This window comes from Lygodium microphyllum, chromosome 7, assembly GCF_053477565.2.
Source record: "Lygodium microphyllum isolate KBCC chromosome 7, Lygodium_microphyllum_v1.1.10, whole genome shotgun sequence".
In the NCBI taxonomy this organism is placed as follows: Eukaryota; Viridiplantae; Streptophyta; class Polypodiopsida; order Schizaeales; family Lygodiaceae; genus Lygodium; species Lygodium microphyllum.
Window position 1 is genome coordinate 153,518,137 of NC_141141.1, and position 20,598 is coordinate 153,538,734.

At 38.6% G+C, this 20,598-nt stretch overlaps 1 protein-coding gene across 7 annotated transcripts in view; it reads right to left on the reverse strand.

Moving 5' to 3' along the window:
* The window catches only part of LOC148034099 (uncharacterized), a 59,204-nt gene that overhangs the window by 37,820 nt on the left and 786 nt on the right, over window positions 1-20,598 (reverse strand). For all 7 annotated transcript variants that reach the window (XM_087682102.1, XM_087682104.1, XM_087682103.1 and 4 more), the window contains 2 exons: window positions 3,039-3,101; window positions 2,884-2,943 (listed from right to left, as the gene is read on the reverse strand). In XM_087682102.1, the coding sequence (XP_087538228.1) occupies window positions 2,884-2,943; window positions 3,039-3,101 (123 nt within the window). The remainder of the gene's footprint in view (window positions 1-2,883; window positions 2,944-3,038; window positions 3,102-20,598) is intronic.

Consider the following 20,598-nt stretch of genomic DNA (forward strand, 5'->3'; position numbering starts at 1 on the left):
AAGACCCCAAAACACAATAGGCGACCTTCAAAGGTGTCTGGCAGCAGCAAATATAGCAATATGACGCCAGATCAATGTCAAATGAATAGGAGGCTGAGACAGCAAAATGCAGCAGATGCTGATGACATGGCAACTAGCAATGATGCAAAACACTCAAATAAAAAAATTTCAATGGCATGGTAGATTGAGCAGCAACTAGATCAGCAAACTGCAGCCTGAAAAAACTGCAAAACACAGGCTGGCTGCCACGTGGTAGACCGGTGACAAGTGCAAGTCTAATCGCAAGCAATGAAAGGCAAATCAACAGTAAATACAGCAATTCCAGCGATGGCAGCAGGCTGTAAGCAGTCGCCAACAAAAAATAGGAGCTGGATAGTAGGTGCCACATGATGGACAGCAATGGTGGACAGCTCCAGCTAAGATATCCTCCATGAACAAGGTGTGGACAACAGAGATATGGCACCTGCAAATTACAAAAACAAGATTAGGCTGAGTGGAGGGCAATATGTTTATTTATACAAAGTTTGGGTCCTCCCAAATAGGGTTTGTGCTTACAAGATACAAACTCTCTAGGAATGCATTTCTTGTTTTAAGAGGTTTAATTCATTAATTAAGCACGTTTTGGGGCTGTTTTAAAGAATCTTATGCATTTTTTCATCAACACAAGCACTTGGTGCCCATGGTTTGTTTCAATAAAACCTTGTAAAGGAAGAGGGGCTCTCAACATGGTGTCATCTCTCTCTCTCTCTCTCTCTCTCTCTCTCATTTTATGGCGGCATTTGTTCAAGTTGGATATAGTTCAAAGTATTGTCACAATCATGTTCTTCCCCATGTTTACATTGGTTCAGTGAACCTTCAAAAAACCAAGGTAATGATATTAGATACCACACAAGCATGGGTGACTCATTCAGCACATCACTTTACCTTAAAGGGGATAATAATGGAGCATGTCTAAACATATGCATACTTAGGTGTTACTTTCACATGCCTATAGTTCTCGTTCAAAGAAGCAAGTGTAGCTAGGCTAGATGGACTATATGTTGCACTGGTGGCACTTAAGAGTCAATGTGCACATGAACAATTTTAGGAGCCACACACTAAATTGTGTGCTTTTCGACACATTGGGCACTCTTGCTTTCTTGTACGAAGCAATCATTTGGGGAATGTGGAAGAGTATAGTGAGACCACTAACTTTGATGATTGCTTAGTACCACATGAGATCATTTGTAATGAGATTTAGCAGCCCGAGTAGTCACAAATACTCTATTTAGAAGCTGTGACATGCTTACAAAGGATTTGGGGCTCCCTCACCACCCAAACTAGCATTGGTTTCATCGAGATGGTTTTTAGCAAAGAGAGGAGATACAAGTTGCCAAACATGTTTCATGGGCACATGGATTACAAATGGATCACCTCCCATCTTTTCAATATAGTATTTATTACCCACATTTGAAACTCACTTACTCAAAGCGGAATTGAGTCATTACAATGGATATTATCAAAATAAATACAAAGAGCCTAAGAGGACTTGGATCAATCCTTGAAATCCACTTGGTACAAAGATGGCTCGTTACCAACACCATGTCCTGCACCTTGCCACTTGGATTTGTCACTAAACCAACATACACACAAATGTAAACCTCCCACATGGGATATGCAGTGTGATTGGAAATATCCGAGTCTCTTCAAGTCAACTGAGCATAGAGACAGGTCGTTATACACATACAGACAAGTCGTTGGACACAAAATTGCGAAGGACCATATTTGCCAGCTTTGACATTAGGAGGTAGAGTTGGAGAACAGTATGTGTACCGCTATACATTCTATTATGAGATTACAAGGAGATATCATTGTCATCTTCCGAGAAGGTTTAGGTCTCTCAACAAAGTGATGAAGTATGAGGATCAAAGGTACTTCGGTTGATTCCTATTAGATATAGAAGGCACAAAGAGAGTCTACAAAGAGACAAGAGACTAGATGTTGACCCACCTAAACAGAGGACCCTCAAAGATTTCTTCAATTCCAGGGTCCAGCACACCTATCAGCAGCACACCGATATTATCATCAACACAACAAACACGACATAGAGGAGTCGTAGTGGACTAGGCCATTACCTTATGCAAATCACCTCACCCATGCCCACCGTGACCTCGCCCTCAACCACCATGAGTTCGTGCATCACGGCAGCCATTCCCACCACAAGAGATGAATACCTCGCTTCAGCAACCTATCCATCTTGGACCACCCCATGAGGGAGACCTTTCATTGGAGGAGAGGGTGGCAATCCCACTAATCAATATCATCTCACTTACTAATCAATATCATCTCACTTACTAATCAGCATTGTGCATATTCTCATTTTTTTCAGTTTCTGCAGTGTTGGTCATAGGACATTACACCTGCAGTTTATACGACTATGAGTTTAGTTGATCCATGCATTCTCGACCTTTTACTTCTCATTGACGAGACAACATTAAACAGTTCATTATTTCAGTCTCATGGGTCATTTTGGCCTCTTTCGAGACATCAATCCCTCCCTTCCTCCTCTGCACGTGTGCTGTTTTTGTGTGGGGGGAGCTTTGTGCAACTCCAAACAGAAACTTTTCTTGTTGCAGTTTCTTGGTATCTTCTTTCCATTTTTCAACACTCTTACAGTCATCAAACATGTCATGTAACTTCTAGTCTCATAAATCACTTTGGCTTTTTGTAGATGTTAAAACACATTTCATTCTATTTCCCACATACCCACAAACTTACATGTAAACCTATACCAAAAAATCTCATGCAAATAACAGAGTCAAGCACAGATGCATCAGCATCTACATGTTTATGTGGACATCCCATTACATATAGGTTTTCAACATCCCTTATCAAACAGCTTACCTGTCCATGCAGCTCACTTTTGAAACCTAAAGGTATTCGTTCCACCTCTGCAATCCCTGCCTTGAAATTTAGAAAAACAAAGCTACTTTAATTCACAAGGAGATAGGTGTCTGATAACTTACAAGCCTGCATATACACATACAATTAGAACTTACTGTCAAATAAAGAGCTAAGAATACAGCCTCAACACATTTGATTGGTTGTGGATTATAGATCATCTGCGTGAACAGTACAAAAGAATCATGACATTTAGGAATGTATACTTTCGATATTCCAACACAAATTTAGGATTGCTTAAATATGAAATGACATTCTACTAAAACGTTAGGGTTTACATGAGGACTGTTCTCAAAGGGTGCCCAGAACCCTTGAAACTAACTCAACATTTGGCCCCCAACAGTGGTCACCCTACAAGGGAAGCTACAACATAGGCCCTTCATAGTTCATTCCATAAGTGTCTCAGCATTGTCTACGAGCATGGAACACTTCACCATGGGTCCCTCCAACATTTTCAATAGGTCTTGGCTAAGATTTAACAGTTGCTTGTAATTCAATGGTATATCCACTCTCTCAGTGACAACTAGCTTCTTAATTGCAAATGTAAAGTTTCGAAGTGGAAAATTTTCTGCTATGCTTTGGCCAAATCGTGATGCATAGTCCCATGGGTAGTCATGCTATGAGCTATATGCCTCCCATATGCATTCATTGTTTGGACCATATTTCCCAACTTGAAACTCAAAACTTGGCTGAAGTTGACATTCTTTCTTTTTGAAACCTAATGTGATACCAATAACATTTCACGTGAATTTCTCAGAGTCATGATCAACCTCTAGCCCTTAGCTCTTTACTTATTTTACACCTATAGGCTCATGTTATATGGACAAGGAGACCCATCATTTTTTCACCCGGTTCTTTTATCCTATTGGTCAACTGAGCTTGTTTCCTTGCCCCATCATTTTTTTCAGCTGCCTCTTTTATCCTGCTAGTCAACTGAGCTTGTTTGGCTACTAGTCCCACCTTTGCTCATACTACCACCAAAGTCCGACCTTGCAATGTCTACTCTCTTTTTTTTTCGTAATCACGCACACACACTCACACACACACACACACACACACACACACTCTCTCTCTCTCTCTCTCTCTCTCTCTCTCTCTCTCTCGGGGTAATTGTATCAATTACCAAAAACACAAATCAAATGACTACCATTACAAGAATCACAATTGGACTATATGGCTAACAATGAGACATAAGAAACCAAAATTCAACTACATGACTAACAATGAGATAGAAGAACCCACAGTGTGCCAAGAAAGTAAATCATTCCTAGGAAGTACACATGTTGAATGATGCCAAACTCCAAAAGAAAAAGCCCTCTCAAACGAGCAATGTGACTGCACACTCCAACGGCAAAATCAAAGCTGAACATATTCCAAATCATCCAAATATGCCAACAGCCCCAAAAATGCAGAAAATGGAAAACGATTCATGTATGGCTGCACAGAATCTACGAATTTTGGCTTTCCAAAAAAGCCATTCTTGGATGCATGGCAGGCCCAACCACGCGAAATAGCAAACAGAAGGGACCATACTTGCCTTGCCACCAAGCAAGCAAGAAAGTGATTACAAGAGGTCTCTTCAATAGCAGTACAAGAGAAGTAAGAGCCATTGCAAATATTGTGATTTGACAATGCAAAAGCTAAAGCCAACCTTCCTCCTTGGAGAGAGTGGTAATAACTTGATTAACCGTATTTATAGAAAGCATAAAATTCACATAAACTGAAATGCACAATTTATCACTTAATCTTGGATAATGGACAACCTATTGGCCCTGAAATTGGCACTCCTCTCACTATTTCTTTATATTTAATTTGCAAATGGATGGCGTACACTAAGATTCTTTAATCTCCTCTATTAATCCAACTGCCTCTTGTTGTCATAAATGACCAACAAGCCTTCAAACCAATTTGCCCCTTGGTTTGCTCGAGGATTGGCCTTCAATTTTGCTCATTCAAAGACAAATTCTACACCAAACTTAATTTTGATTGGCTGTCGTCTTGAAATTCTCTGAAATCCCGCAACTTGAGCTGCTGTATTTCAAGTACTAGGCCCCAATTTCTAAGCACTCTTTCCAGGGTGGCTAGTAAACCCTAATTTCTCCTGTAAATTAAGATTTAGCACCAGAAATCTTCAATTCCACCCTCTTGTGACAAAATTTGGCTGAGATCTCTTGAGGAAGTCATGAATTGGCTGAGATCTCTTGAGAAAAGCCATGAATTGGCTGAGAGAATGAAGTGAAAGTTGGAGAAAGAGAAATTTCAAAGTTTTATCGCCAAAATTGGCTCAAATTTAATGTTGCCTTGCTATGAACGGTTGATTGATTGAAACCCACCATCAACAAGAGCCCCGTATGTAGTTGCCTTCCTTGTAGGCTCCAAAATTGCTGTCATCTGAATGTACACAGCCTTCATGAGCTGTCACCTACCTCCAATGGCCCTCCTAATTAGCTTGGGGTAGCTCTTTGGTGACCTCCAATGACCAGGCTAATCTCCAACGGCTAAGAGTGGACTGATCAGTCCTTGCATGCAGCCCAAGGTATCAATGAGGACACCCAATCAAGCTAAGGACAAACGGTAGCACTGAAGACGAGCGAGAGGCAAAAGTCGAAGTGTGTTGTCCACAATCTGCAGAGAAACGCCTTTGAATGATAACAATCACCAAACTGCCTTGCTATAAATGGCAAAAGAGGCAGAAAACTGGCCAACCTAATCAAGGAATTGGTGAAAATGCTGGTCAACCAGCAAGAAAATAATAAAATAATGCTGACGATTAGGGAAAATGCTGATCACAGCATACAAAGGCTGATCCCCACCTAAGCAATGTGAACACGTTCTCCAACCACTAAAATGCAAAGGCTAAGACCTGACTTCTAATAGTGTGAGCATACCCAAAACTCACAGAAAAAAAAATGCACACAAAAAGAAAAGCAGTCAGAGCTCCTATGTCTCCATGTCATGAGGACATGAAATTATTGTTTTGCTTAGCATTTTATTAAAAGTTAATCAAATGTGCTAAAGTTACTTGCACATGTAAGGTGCAAGTTAATTATTTCACAATGTGAGACCAATGACCCTTGAGATGCCACTTGAAGTGCCTAAGACAAAAGTTGTAATAAGTTATGTCTAACAAGTACAAGGTGATACTCAATGTCAGATTTTTGGCCTAGAACAATTTATTAGCCACTAATGTCAATGGTAACATTAAAGACGAGGCATTATTTAATTAATTAATGCTAATCTAAGGACTAAAAAGTGCTCAGAGATAATTGGAAGACAAATTGGTCTATCTAATTATTCGCTGATTTAATTATTTTTCTAAGCACTAGAATAATTATTAAATTATTTTTTAAAAGTAATATTCTGAAAATAAATTTAATAAGCTAGATAATGCTAAAAAAAGGGATTAGAAGGCTGCCACTTGGCAAAACTTGCCCATACAAGTGAAACAAACATTTTTAGGGATTGACAGAAGTCTATTCCAACCATTGTGAGAGAGGAGGAGGCTACTAGAGAGCAAGGAGATGATGTGATTTACAACCACCAGGGACCAATCCTACAATAGGTGACACTAGTTTGGAGTCCTCCATGTGCAAGTGACAACAGCCCAAGTTCCTTCTAGTGCAAGTAACAGTATATACGAGAGAGTAACGACCTTTCTAGTGGTCCTAAGCTATATAGGTGATAACTTCCATCACTGTTTGAGCCAAGCAATAGCAATTTTTCAACCTTTCTCATGATGAAACTCTAAAATTTCTCTGTACAACATTCTCTCATCCTATAGCCATCTCTCAATATCTAAGAATATATCCAACCTTTTGAGTCATTAGAGATGGACATATTGAAAGACCTCTGTTGTAAACTCTAATTTATAGTAGAAATTGGGGTTTGACAACCACCTCAAAATGCATGCTCAAAATTGAGGATCTAGGACTTGAATTCTAATAGCTAAATTCAAGGAATTTCAAGGAGATTTAAGAGGCCAACCAACCCATATCAAATTTAAGGCTTGATTTATCTTTGAAAGAGTAAGGTTAGGCCAATCCATAAGCAAACCAAGGGGGAAATTGGTTTGAAGGCTTGCTAGTCAATTTTGACAACAAGAGGTGCTTGGATTAGCGGAAAATATCAAAGAATCTTAGTTGTACTCCATCCATTTGCAATAAAAGCTAAAGAAATACCACAAGGAACACCAATTTTGGGGCCAATAGCCTATCCATTGTCCAATATTAAAGTGGTAAAGTATACATTTCAATTTATATAAATTAATTACTTGCTCCTGAAACCAACCTTCTTTCCTAGAAAGGGTGGTAATTCCCTAATCAAGCACTTGGTTACAACAACTAGTAAATGAACATAACTTAAATTGCACAAATTACCTTAATAATCTTGGACATTCAACACCGTGTTGGCCCCAAAACTGGCGCACCTTTCGGTATTTCTTTAACTTGATTGCTAATGGAATGAATACAAGCTGAGATTCACAATCTCCTTTGCTGTTTCAAAAGCCCCTTTACTTTAGCAGCAATCAATTCAAGCCAGTTGCCCCTTGACTTTTCACCCAAGACTTGCACAAATGGAACCACTAAACAACTAGCCAAATCCCACTCCAAATTACAATAAATGGGTTGGCATCTGAATTCCCTGACAATTACATAAATTTCACATACTGAATTCAACGTATGATGCCTTCACCAATTTGGCACGAGTCTCAACGAGGCTGCCAAACCCTAATTTTTGCTAAAATTTAGGGTTTACAGAAGAGATATCTCTACTGTCCACCAAATTTGTCCAAGATCTACTCAAAATGCTGAGAAATGCTGAGATCTCCTGAGAATCGAATGAAGAATGTGAGAGAAAGCCAAGATGAAAGAGAAATCTGATTTTCTTTGCAAGAAAACCCTAAATTCTACCTGCTTCTTGCTCCAGCCTGCATTTAATACAATCACCTCTAATACCAGGCACCTCCAAAATGCTATCACCTGATTAGTAATGCTATTGTCAACCCCTGGAAGGGGACTCCCTACTGCCCCCTGCCTATTGAGACCCCCAGATGACTCTCTTTTGCAGCAAATTATTGTTCCCTTATCAAAAAAATGAACTAGCAGCTCTCTCTCTCTCTCTCTCTCTCTCTCTCTCTCTCTCTCTCTCTCTCTCTCTCTCTCTCTCTCCTCCCAAAGCTGTAAACTAACTAAAGGGCTAAGACTCAACCCCCAAAACGTTTTCTCAGCTTGTATGGCCATTTTAGCCAAGTGGTAGCCTTCTAAAACCCATTTTTCAGTATTATTCAGTCATTTAATTAATTTTCAAAATTAAATAATCTTAAAAATTAATTCCAACCCTTCTGACCCTGCCCAAAATTAAATGTGCCTATCCATAATTGAATTGGCTAGGCCATTTGCAACCTGTAGTGGTCCTCAACCTCTGTTGACCCTTAGACTGGTATTAATTAATTAATTAATGCTAGTCCTTAGAATCACCATCAATACTAATTGGCCAAATAACTATCCTAGGATCAAAGCCGACACCAACTAACCCCCAAAGCCCAGCTAGCATAACTTATCACAACTTTTACCTTCGACAACTACTGCATCCTCAAGGTCCTTGGCCTGTTACCATGAAATAACTGCCATATGCATCACATGTGCTAAACAACCTTGCACATTTAATCAATAACTTAATCAAATGATGTTATCCGCAAGATTAAAGCATCTCAAAATTTCATGTCCCCATGACAACTACAATTAAGTGTTAAATTAGGTTAGTATCACCTTGTGACATTAATGTGACATTAAAAGTGATATTTAATGTCACGTTAAGGTCATAAATATGGAATGTGACATTTAATGTGACATTAAGGTAAATATAGGGGAACATGCACGAGAATGACCGTCCGGGCTCTTGGGCGCCCGAACGGGGTTAAGGGGAGCCTAGAGAGTAAGAGAGTCCAAGAATAATAGGACTCCAGAAAAGTGGACGGCTGGCAGAGGAATACAGGTGAGAGGTGCCAGCACTTATCTAGGCGTGGTTGGGAGGAGAAGAAGGACTCGTGCTCAAGGTTTTCATCGTTTTCTCTCTGTCTTTCCCGAAGCCATCTTTCATTGGTATCAGAGCCGTGAGGATTCCTGGAGGTCTTCAACGAAAGGGCAGTGACGGATTCTCAAGTGCCCGCAATCTGTTCAGCCGACAGTCGACGGACCGTAAAGTCGTTGGTCAGACGTGACGTCGACACAGTCGACGGACCCGTAAGTCACTGGTCAGAAGTGACGTGACACGTCACGAAAGTAAGTCGCTGGTCAGACGTGACGTCGACAACAGTCGACGGACCCGTAAGTCACTGGTCAGAAGTGACGTGACACGTCACGGAAAACTTAACGTGACGTGTAAAATTGGTCACGTAACGTATCAAAGGGCAGCCACTTTTTCACACCTGTTTGAAAAACACGTAAGCTGATCGTGAGCCATCGAATCTTGCCCACGCCTGTCTGTGAATGCTCCTCCATGAACACACCAACAAGACACGCATTCTTCTCCTTTTCATGGGCTGAAGTTGAAGTTATTTTCTGATACGTGTTTGATCAGTCGACTGCGTGTTCGGACTTCTTCTTTTCAGCCTCGACTGTATTTATATCAAGTACAAGTTCAGCAGGAAGCAAATTCAGGAAAGCGACATTGCTGACCAGCGTGATTATTAAAGAAGGGGGCTGAATACTAGTCGTCCTGCAAAGAAGCTCCATTTTCTGCGTGACCGACTTTCTTCGGGCAATAAAATTTGTTCCTTACTCTTCGGATTTCTTTCCAAACCACCAACCACTGCCTGCCATTAAAATCAGGGAAGTACTTTACTTTGTATGCAAATTTCTTATCTTTGCTTTCCAATTCCAGTGTATTAATGGCAGAAAAAGGGAAAGAAAGAGTAATGGAAAGCTCTAGTTCTAGGGACCAACCTATGGTAGATCCCCATGAACCAGAAATACAAGAAGAACAATGGGAAGAATTTTTTGCTACACGAGAGCAATTTGATGATCTTACTGCTCGTGTGCAAACTCAGGGGGTTCAAATGAAATTTTTAACTCAAACACTCACTGAAATAAAATCTCAATTAACTTTATTGTTGGAAAGAGATAAAAATAAGATAGAAATCTCAGATGTCCCATCTTCATCGAAAGATTTAGATGTGACTATGCGAGATCCTAAGGAACCCCAAACTTACCATAAATTGAGGGATAATCCAGTTCTAAAGGATATGAAACCACCTCAATTTTACGGGGAGGAAAAAGATAGGAATAAAGACACAATCTTTAATTTCCTCCAAAAATGGGAAGATTTACATAAATTAAAAAATACCCCACCACATCTCCAAGCACTGGAGGCTAGTTTAACTTTGGGGCCCAAAGCATATAAGTGGTGGCGAACTTTAAAGGAGGCGAATAAAATACCTGAAACTTGGGCTCAATTTGAATCTGTCTTTTTGAAAGAATTTCTTCCTGAAAATGAAATGGAAAGAAATTGGGAAGATTGGGATTATGTCAGACAAAAGGGACGACCCCTGCTGACATATCTAGAGGAATATCGTGAGATAATCCTCAAATTGGAAGGAATAGATGAATTCCAAAAAACAAGAGGATTCATTAGGGGACTAGATAAAGCCTATAAAAAGGAAGTAAAACGGAGTTTACCTAAGACGCTGGAAGAGGCAATTAAATTTGCATTAATTTATGAAGATAGTATGCGTCCAGGTACACTCACTAGTCTCACTGATACGGAGCCCAAGTCTAAGGAATTGGAAACCTCAAAATTTGTGGGCAAATTTAAAAGGAAAATGCCATTTTTTAAGGGTAAAAAACAAACTTTTGAAAAGAAACCATATATGAGGCCAAAGTTAAGTCCTGATGACTTTGATAAGGCCAAAAAAGAAAAGTTGTGTTTCAATTGCCTATCCCCTAACCATGCTGCTTGGAATTGCCCTCAAAAGAAAAAGGGGGAAGACAAAGGAAAGGATAAGGACAAGGGCAAGGGAAAAGAAAAACAAATCCATGTAGTGCAGACCTTAGAATTAAAGGGCCATGAAAAGTACAAATCTTTAGAGGTCTTGCACATGGATGTACAACATAAGTGTTGTATGTCAACTTCTATGTGGCAGCCTACTTTTGGGCCACATGATTTACTTAGAGTACATGGATTGATAGCTGGAAAAAGAGTTAGAGTCATGATTGATGACTCTGCCACACATAATTTTATAAATTATGCACTTGTCAAAAAATTGAAACTTCCCCAACAAAAGAGTGAGCGTCAATATGTTGTTCGTATGATGCAAGGTCAAGACAATAAAATATGGGATACAACAGTATCCAATTTGGAAATTGAGATTCAAGAATATAAAGACAAACTCGATTTCCAAATAATGAACATGGAAAGAGCTGATATTGCTCTAGGGAGGGAGTGGCTATGGGGATTGGAACCATCCTTAAAACGTAGTTATCACATACACTGGAATTTGAAAGGGATGGTAAGACTTTTCTTATTCAAGGTGAACATGAAGTATCTGATAATCCTTTCTTGTGTTCTACTGAAGTTCAGAAGCTGATAAAGAAGGAAGTTTGTGAGGTATATATGCTATGGTCTCTTCCTGTACAGAATACTTTTACTTTCTGTAATATAAAGCAACAATTTTCTTATGTTTGTGAGTTGAATGTTAATAATGGTTGTTAGATGATTTTAAAGATGTGTTTCCTTCTGATTTACCAAGTGGCCTTCCACCAGATAGGGGTGATATAAATCACCCAATTGATGTAAATAAGGATACACACCCAATTTCAAAACCACCATATAGGTTAAGTGAAACACAGCATCAAGAAGTTGAAAGACAAATTAAGGATTACCTGGATAAAGGGTTTATTCAACCCAGTAATTCACCTTGGGCTTCACCAATTTTATTAGTAAAGAAAAAAGATGGTTCTATGCGACTTTGTGTTGACTATAGAGCACTTAATAAAATAACGGTGAAGAATAAATTTCCTATGCCCAGAATGGAATATCTTTTTGATCAATTGCAAGGGGCAAAATTCTTCACAAAAAAAGATTTAAGATCCGGCTATCACCAAATAAGAATTAAGGCACAAGATGTTTCTAAGACAGCATTTCGTACTAGATATGGGCATTATGATTTTTTGGTGATGCCTTTTGGTCTCACTAATGCACCAGCTACCTTTATGAAGCTGATGAATAGTGTTTTACGGCCCTATCTCGGACATTTTGTAGTAGTCTTTTTGGATGATATCTTGATCTTTAGTAAATCAAGAGAAGAACATTTGGAACACTTACAATTAGTATTCCAACTGTTAAGAACACATTCCCTTTATGCGAAGAAAACTAAATGTGAATTCTTTGCACAAGAGGTCAAATATTTGGGGCATATTATCTCGAAAGAGGGAATCAACATGGATCCAGAAAAAGTAAGGGCAATTATTGAATGGCCACCTCCAAGGAACCTGGAAGAGCTACAGATCTTCCTAGGTTTATCTGGATTTTATCGTAGATTCATTCGAGATTATGCCAAAATAGCTGTTCCAATGACAGACCAACTTAAAGGGAAAGGAAAAAGTTTTAATTGGGGAACAGACCAAAATGAAAGTTTTCAAAAACTTAAGGTAGCTATTGCTACAGCTCCAGTACTATTAATAGTGGATCCCAATAAACCATTTGTGGTTGAAGCTGATGCCAGTAATAAGGCGATAGGCGCGGTCTTATTACAAGAAGGTCGACCAGTTGCTTTTGAAAGCAAGAAATTAGATCGTGCAAAACAGAATTATTCTGTTTATGAGAGGGAGCTATATGCAATAGTACATGCAATGAAGAAATGGAGGCACTATTTGTATGGTGCCAAACTTTTGATTTTATCGGATCATGAAAGCATTAAGTGGCTTAATGATCAACCGGATTTACACGGGCGTAAAGCCAGATGGGCCGAACTCCTCCAAGAGTTCGACTATGAGATAAGATATAGAAAAGGAAAATATAATATAGTAGCTGATGCACTCAGCAGAATGCCCATCATTAATGAATTGAGTTTTACTCAGTTCACTTCCAACTTGCTTGAATCTTTAAAAGGGAAATGCCAGGTTGATCCGGCATATTCCAACATATGGGAAGCAATAAAAAATGGGGATCCAAATGAAAGTGCTTCTACTAAGGAAGGAATATCTGAGGATGTTTAACAAGGAAATGGAGCATCAGGGGTTGCTCAAACTGGATTCAAGTGGAAGAATTTTACCATTGATAATGGTTATTTACTCTACAAGGGTAGGGTATGTGTCCCGAAAGAAATAAGGCGCCAGATACTCTTTGAGTGTCATGATACCCCTAGTGCGGGACATCCAGGAGTTAATAAGACTTATAGTCTTATTAAAAGGCAGTTCTATTGGCCTGGAATGAATAAGGACGTCCTTGACTATGTGGTCAAATGTAATAAATGCCAGGTTAATAAAGCTGAAAGATTAAAAATGGGAGGACTTCTCCATCCATTAGAAATTCCTTCGGGAAAATGGGAGGAGTATCTCCATGGACTTTATTGTTGCTTTACCTAGAACACAGAGGGGGCACGACTCTGTGTGGGTGATTGTGGATAGGTTAACCAAAATGGCTAGGTTCATTCCAACTTCAACTGATGTTAAAACACCAGAATTGGCTAGATTGTTCGTAGAGAACATATACCGATTGTATGGCCTTTCGGCAAATATAGTTTCTGATCGGGATAGAAAATTTGATAGCCATTTTTGGCGTGCGGTATTTAGAAAATTGGATACTAAACTTAGCATGAGTACGGCGGATCATCCGCAAACAGATGGGCAAACTGAAAGGGTTAACCAAATTCTTGAAGATATGCTTAGGGCATATGTAAGTAAAAGGCAAACTAATTGGGAAGAGTATTTACCGATAGCAGAGTTTGCATATAACAGTGCCAAGCACTCTTCCACTGGATATAGTCCATTTATGTTAATGTATGGGTTTCACCCCAGAGCTCCTTTTGCAGTAGGACTGCATAAGGAAAAGGTTCAAGCAGCTAAAGACTTTTTGAAGGATATGAATAGTATGTTAAAATTTGCTCAAGAAAATATTAAAAAAGCTCAAAATCGAGCTAGAGCATATGCAGATCCTCACCGAAGAGACATCTCCTTTGAAGAAGGAGAATTGGTCTATCTTAAGGTACCTGAACAAACTAAAACTATGAAAAAGGGACAATGTCCAAAGCTTTCACCAAGGTATTGTGGTCCTTTCATAATACTTAAAAGGGTGGGAGAATTGGCTTACAAGCTCCAACTACCTGTTGGTAGTAAAATACATCCAGTTTTTCATGTAAGTAAATTAAGGAAGAAGCTGGGTGATTTGGATAATCTAATCTTAAATGATGCTATTGAGGAGCTATTCTATGACCAATCTAATCCACATGAACCAGAAAAAATATTAAATGTTCGTAATCAACGAACAAGGAATACTATTTATCAGGAATGTTTGGTTAAGTGAAAAGATTGTTCAGAAGAAAGCTCAACATGGGAGCGAGTAAGTACTTAAAAGAAAAGGTTTCCCGATTTACAGTTAGACCTTCCAAGTATCGTTTTCGAGGACGAAACCGATTCTTAAGGGGAAGGAAATGTGACATTAATGTGACATTAAAAGTGATATTTAATGTCACGTTAAGGTCATAAATATGGAATGTGACATTAAAGTGACATTTAATGTGACATTAAGGTAAATATAGGGGAACATGCACGAGAATGACCGTCCGGGCTCTTGGGCGCCCGAACGGGGTTAAGGGGAGCCTAGAGAGTAAGAGAGTCCAAGAATAGTAGGACTCCAGAAAAGTGGACGGCTGGCAGGGGAATACGGGTGAGAGGTGCCAGCACTTATCTAGGCGTGGTTGGGAGGAGAAGAAGGACTCGTGCTCAAGGTTTTCATCGTTTTCTCTCTGTCTTTCCCGAAGCCATCTTTCACACCTTATCTAGAAGGGAGGCTGGTTTCAAGGTTTCATCCCTAAGATACCATCAAATTTCTTGAATTGGTGGGCCCAAGGCTCTAAAGGTCAAAAGCTTTGCTCTAGTGTTAAATTTGTATTTGGTTGAGCATTACAACAAGAATGTCTTCAGATAGTTAAATGGGATCAAGTGGGGATGATACCTCTCAATCTAAAAAATTCACAGTGTTGGGGAAAACGCAATGCCTCTTGGACAAGGCACGTAGCATGGCAACAAGCTGATAATGTTGGTCAAAAGGATCCTTCTAGGTCTCTTGAATAGCAAGAGGAAGAGGAATTTGATGACCAATTTAAAGATCAACTAAGGACAACAGCTGAAATGCTTATGCAATTGGCAATTGATCCTCAGTTCATGTGCTTTTTGAACCAATTAAAGGAAAGTAACAAAGAACAAGAAGAGAAAATCATCTTCAAGAGCTTCGGAATAGCAAGATACATTGAAGAAAGAGCCAATACAGTAACATGATGTTCCAAATGTGGATAGTGAGCACAAGCAAATGATGCCAATGGGCTAATCGATACATATGTAAGGCCCAACTTAGAGGTGCCAATCCAATGCTTTTTGGATAGCGAGGCATGCATGCAATGATGGGGCAACCAAGATACTCTAGTGGTGGCACTAGTTTCCATGCTACAATGGGTCAGGGACTACATATGGGGATATATGGCATAACTCCTTATGGGATGCAGCAACCAATGCATCGTATGTAAGGCTCAATGTATCGGATTATGGCTAATAATATGTATGATCCCATGTATAGCAATGTTAGCATGATGTCACAGCACCAAGAGGCAAGTTTGGCAAAGCAGCCCCCTATGTTTGGGACTCATGGTATTAATATTGGTCATGCAAATACTCCATATAGTATTGGTTACGAGGAAAAATGCAATTAGTAATGTTTGCAAGAGGGAAAATACCGCTATTCATATATACAATGTATGGACAATATATCTTGGTATGGCTGGTAGAATGCAAATTTCCGTGCACAATCACATTGCAATAGTCCAAAGTATACAAACAATAATGTTTCCTAATACATTTGGTACTTCTAGCATGTCAAGTATACATGAGAGGCTAGTCAATTGGATGCGAGGTTTCATGCTAGTTAAGATAGAATTGCAACAATGTGAAAGTTCTAAGGATTTGTGCAATCCAAAGAGACAAAGACCTAGAGCCTAGTGGAGGTTTTGAGGCGAGTAAAGTTAGTAGTAAAGTTTCCATTTGCTTCTCGGTGAGCCTTCAGTATTGGTTCACCTATGAAAGAATGCAATTGAATGGAGGAGGATGACAACTCGATTATGTAGTGGATCTCGAATATACTTGGCTTGCATCTAGGGTTCTATATACTCATAGTATTTTCTACCATTGGGATCACTATTCAATGTACTAATCATTGTGATTAGTATATAGATGTGTATGGTTTGAACATAGGCTTTGGAATTGTACATTTGCAAGGTTACTGACATGTATGGAATACATGAAATTTACATTTGGATGCGATGTACATTTGCAAGGTATGTATGGGATACATGGACGGTAAGTAATATACATTTACAGGTGATGCAAAAGAAGTACAATTGTATAAGTTACATGTGGCTTGCAACTAATGTATGCTTCACATTACTATCATGTGGCACATCATTGCTATGAGGTGTAATTTATACTCAGTTTACACATTACAATGCCTTGTTGGCCAAAACAGTGTTGGATCTTAGCATGTGGATGCATCCCTTATGGTTTTGACAATGGTTATCTTTATGAATCATGATTCGTGTGTGTGGATAGTAACTAGTCTAAGAAACTAAAATTTCGCATGCAAACCACATGAGTATGGTTAAGTAATAGATGGACATGTTATTTGACTACAATGTCAACATGTATTTCTACTAGTTGCAACAGATACTCTTAACACATGCAATCAAGAACACTTGCAAGGATTTTGAGAGAGTGGCATATTACTAGAATCTCAAATTTATTACTTTGTTGCGCATTTAATTAAAAATTAATCAAAAGTGCTAATATGACTTGCACGTCATAGGGAAATTAAATTTTGAGGTGCTCTGATCTTGCCAATAGCATTTGTTTAAGATATTAATCAAATATGCAAGGTTGTTTAGCACACGTAATGCACATGGCAATTATTTCATGGTAATAGTCCAAGGACCCCGAGGATGCTGTGGGTGTCATAGGTAAAAGTAGTAATACCTTATGTCTGACAAGTACTAGGTGGTACCCAGTATTAGATTTGGGCCTAGACCAATTTATTGGCTACTAATGTCAATGGTGACATTAGAGACTAGGCATTAATTAAATAATTAGTGCTGGTGTCTAAGGACTAATAACTGCTCAGGGATACTTGAAAGACAAATTGGCCTAGCCTATTCAATTATTGATTGGTGAAATTCATATTCTGAGCACTATAATAATTATCAAACTAATTTTCAAAATTAATATTCTAAAAATTAATTTAATAAGCTAGATAATGTTGAAAAATGGGATTAGAGGGCTACCACTTGAAAAAACTTGCCCATACAAGTGAAAAAAACGTTTTTAGGGGGTCATGGAGTCTATTCCAAACATTATGAGAGAGCAGGAAGCTGTTAGAGAGTAAGGAGAGGCTCCTTATGTGATTTGCAGCCACCACGGATCACACCTACAACAAGTGGCAGCAACTTTGAGCCCTCCAAAAGCAAGTGATAGCAGTCCAAGGTTCTTCTGGTACAAGTGACATACAAGAGGATCCAACAGTCTTTCCAATGGTCCTAAGTTGTAGGTGATAGGTTCCATGGTTGTTAGAGCCGAGCAGCAATAGTTTTTCAATGTTTCTCGCAATGAAACTCTCTATTTTCCAGTAGTTTAAGACATCAAAGAAAGATATTTCAATCAATCTCTGCTATAAAACCTAATTCACAGCAAAAATTAGGGTCCGACAACCACGTCCGGATGCATGCTTACGGCTTGAATTCCAACAACTAAAATTGAAAAATTTCAAGGAGATTCAAGAGACCAACCAACCAATATCAAATTTGGGGCTGAACTTGTCTTTCAAGGAGCGAGGTAAAAGCCAATCCCCAAGCAAACCAAGGGACAAATTGGTTTGGAGACTTGTTGGTTAGTTTTCACAACATGACAAACTTGGATTAGTGAAGGAGATTAGTACATCTCAGTTGTACTCTCATTTACAATATCAATAAATACCGTAAGGGGTGCTAATTTTGGGGCCAACAAGGTTGTCCAATGTCCAAGACTAAAGGGTTAAAGTGAGCATTTTCTGTTTACGTGAATTTTATGCTTGCTAAAATTAGTGCTTAATCAAGTTATTTAAAACACTATCCAAAAAGGAGAACTAGTTTCAGCACATGTGAGATGTAAGTTAATTATTTCACAATGCAAGATCCATGACCTTGAAATGCCAATAGATACCAAAGGCAAATGTTGTAATAAAGTTAAGTTTGACAGGTGCTAGGTGGTACCCAACGTCAACTTTTAGCATGGACCAATTTATTGGCCACTAATAATAGTGGTGACATTAAAAACCATGTATTAATTAATTAATTAATTAATACCAATCTAAAGGCTAATAATTGCTCAAGGATACTTGAAAGACAAATCGACCTAGCCAATTTAATTATTGACTAGTGAAATTCTATTTCTAAGCACTATAATAATTATTAAATTACTTTTTAAAATTGATATTCTAAATTAATTTATTAAGCTAGATAATGCTAAAATACAAGATTAGAAGGCTACCACTTGGCAAAACTTGCCCACGCAAGTGAAAAAAACGTTTTTGGAAACTAATGAAAGTCTATTCCAACCATTGTGAGAGAAAGAAAGACTGCTCAAGACCAAGAAGATGTTGCTGATATGATTTGCAACCACTAGGGACCAATCCTACAATAGATAATAATAATTTAGAGCCCTCCAGATACAAGTGATAACAACTCAAGATTCTTCTACTACATATGACAGTATATTTGGGGGAGGGGGTGGGGGACAACAACCATTCTAGTGGCTCTAAGTTATAGATAACAGTTTCCATAGCTATCTGAGCTGGGCAAGAGCAATTTTTCAGTCTTTCTCGCAATGAAATTCTAAAATCTCTCTGTATAATATTCTGTCATCCTATAGCCATCTCTTAAGTAATCTCAAAGAAATCCGATCTTTTGAGTCATCATAGATGAAGATATTGAAAAATCTCTATAGTGAACACTACTTTACAATAGAAATTAGAGTTTGATAACCACCTTAGGATACATGTTCAAAATTAAGAACCTAAACCTTGAATTCTAGCGACTAAAATCAATGAATTTCAAGGAGATTCAAGAGGCTAGCTAGCCCATATCAGATTTGGAGCTTAATTTATCTTTCAAGGAGCAAGGTGAAGACCAATCCCCAAGCAAACCAAGGGACCAGTTGGTCTGAAGGCTTACTCGTCTGTTTTAACCGCAAGAGGCACTTGGATTAGCAAAGGAGATAAAAGAACTCTCAGTTCTACTTCATCAATTTGCAATAAAAGCTAAATACCATAAGGAGCACTAATTTTGGGGCCAACAAGGAGTCCATTATCCAAGATTAAAGTGGAAAAGTATGCATTTCAATTTATGTGAATTAATTACTTGCTGTAATTAGTATTAAATCGGATTATTACCATCCTATCCAAGGACGAACGTTGGTTTCACTCCATCAAACTTGAACGGAGCTAACAACCAAGAAATGACAAACTAGCAAATACAAGCTAAACGCCCCTCCCTCTTCTTAGATCATAGAAGTGTTTGAAGATCCAAACACAACATGTCATAAAGCATATAAGCCTGAGACAAGCTTCGTAAAGAGATTTGCTACATTGTCCTTCGTGGGATAGTAGGCCACTACTAACTCAAAATCCGCAACATACTCCTGAACAAAATGGTACTGAAACTCAATGTGCTTCATGCAAGCATGAGAGAGAGAGAGAGAGAGAGACTGTGTGTGCAAGTGTGCACGTGTGTGTATAGGTGCAATCTCAAGTGATGATCAACCACAAACATATTTTGAAATAGATATCAATGTATATCATGCAATAGATCATTCTATGATATGAGCAATACCTCAACCAATAAAGATATTTAAGGTTGATTCTCCATCACCACAAGACATCCTTCAATGAAAAGTATGCCCATTAGCCCTCCTAGTGCATTCCATGTACTGTTGTATATCAAAGTAAAATTTAAAGATGGATTCCACAATAAGGATATAGGAGTATTTGTTCTAGCACTTCTTTGTCTTAAGAGTCTGAAGGGATGAGAATTGTATATTTGTCTTTTATAATGACTCACTTCTTGTTAGGTATGAGTCTGAAGGAATGAGAATTATAGATCTTTGCCTATATCAGCACACTCACTTCTTGTACTTCATGATTTCCCTTTTTACCTATAATCCTCTAGCTATGAAGTTCCAAGGGTTTTGTGATCTTTTTACCTTTGCATTTCATGGGGGGGTTTCAATCCATGTGGGGTTGTCCACACACCATAAAAAATATTATCAAAATTTTGAAAAATGTATATATACGCATGCGCGCACGTGTGTGTATGTGTGTGTCAATGCATAAATATATAGAAGCACATATTTAAACACATACACGTAAAAT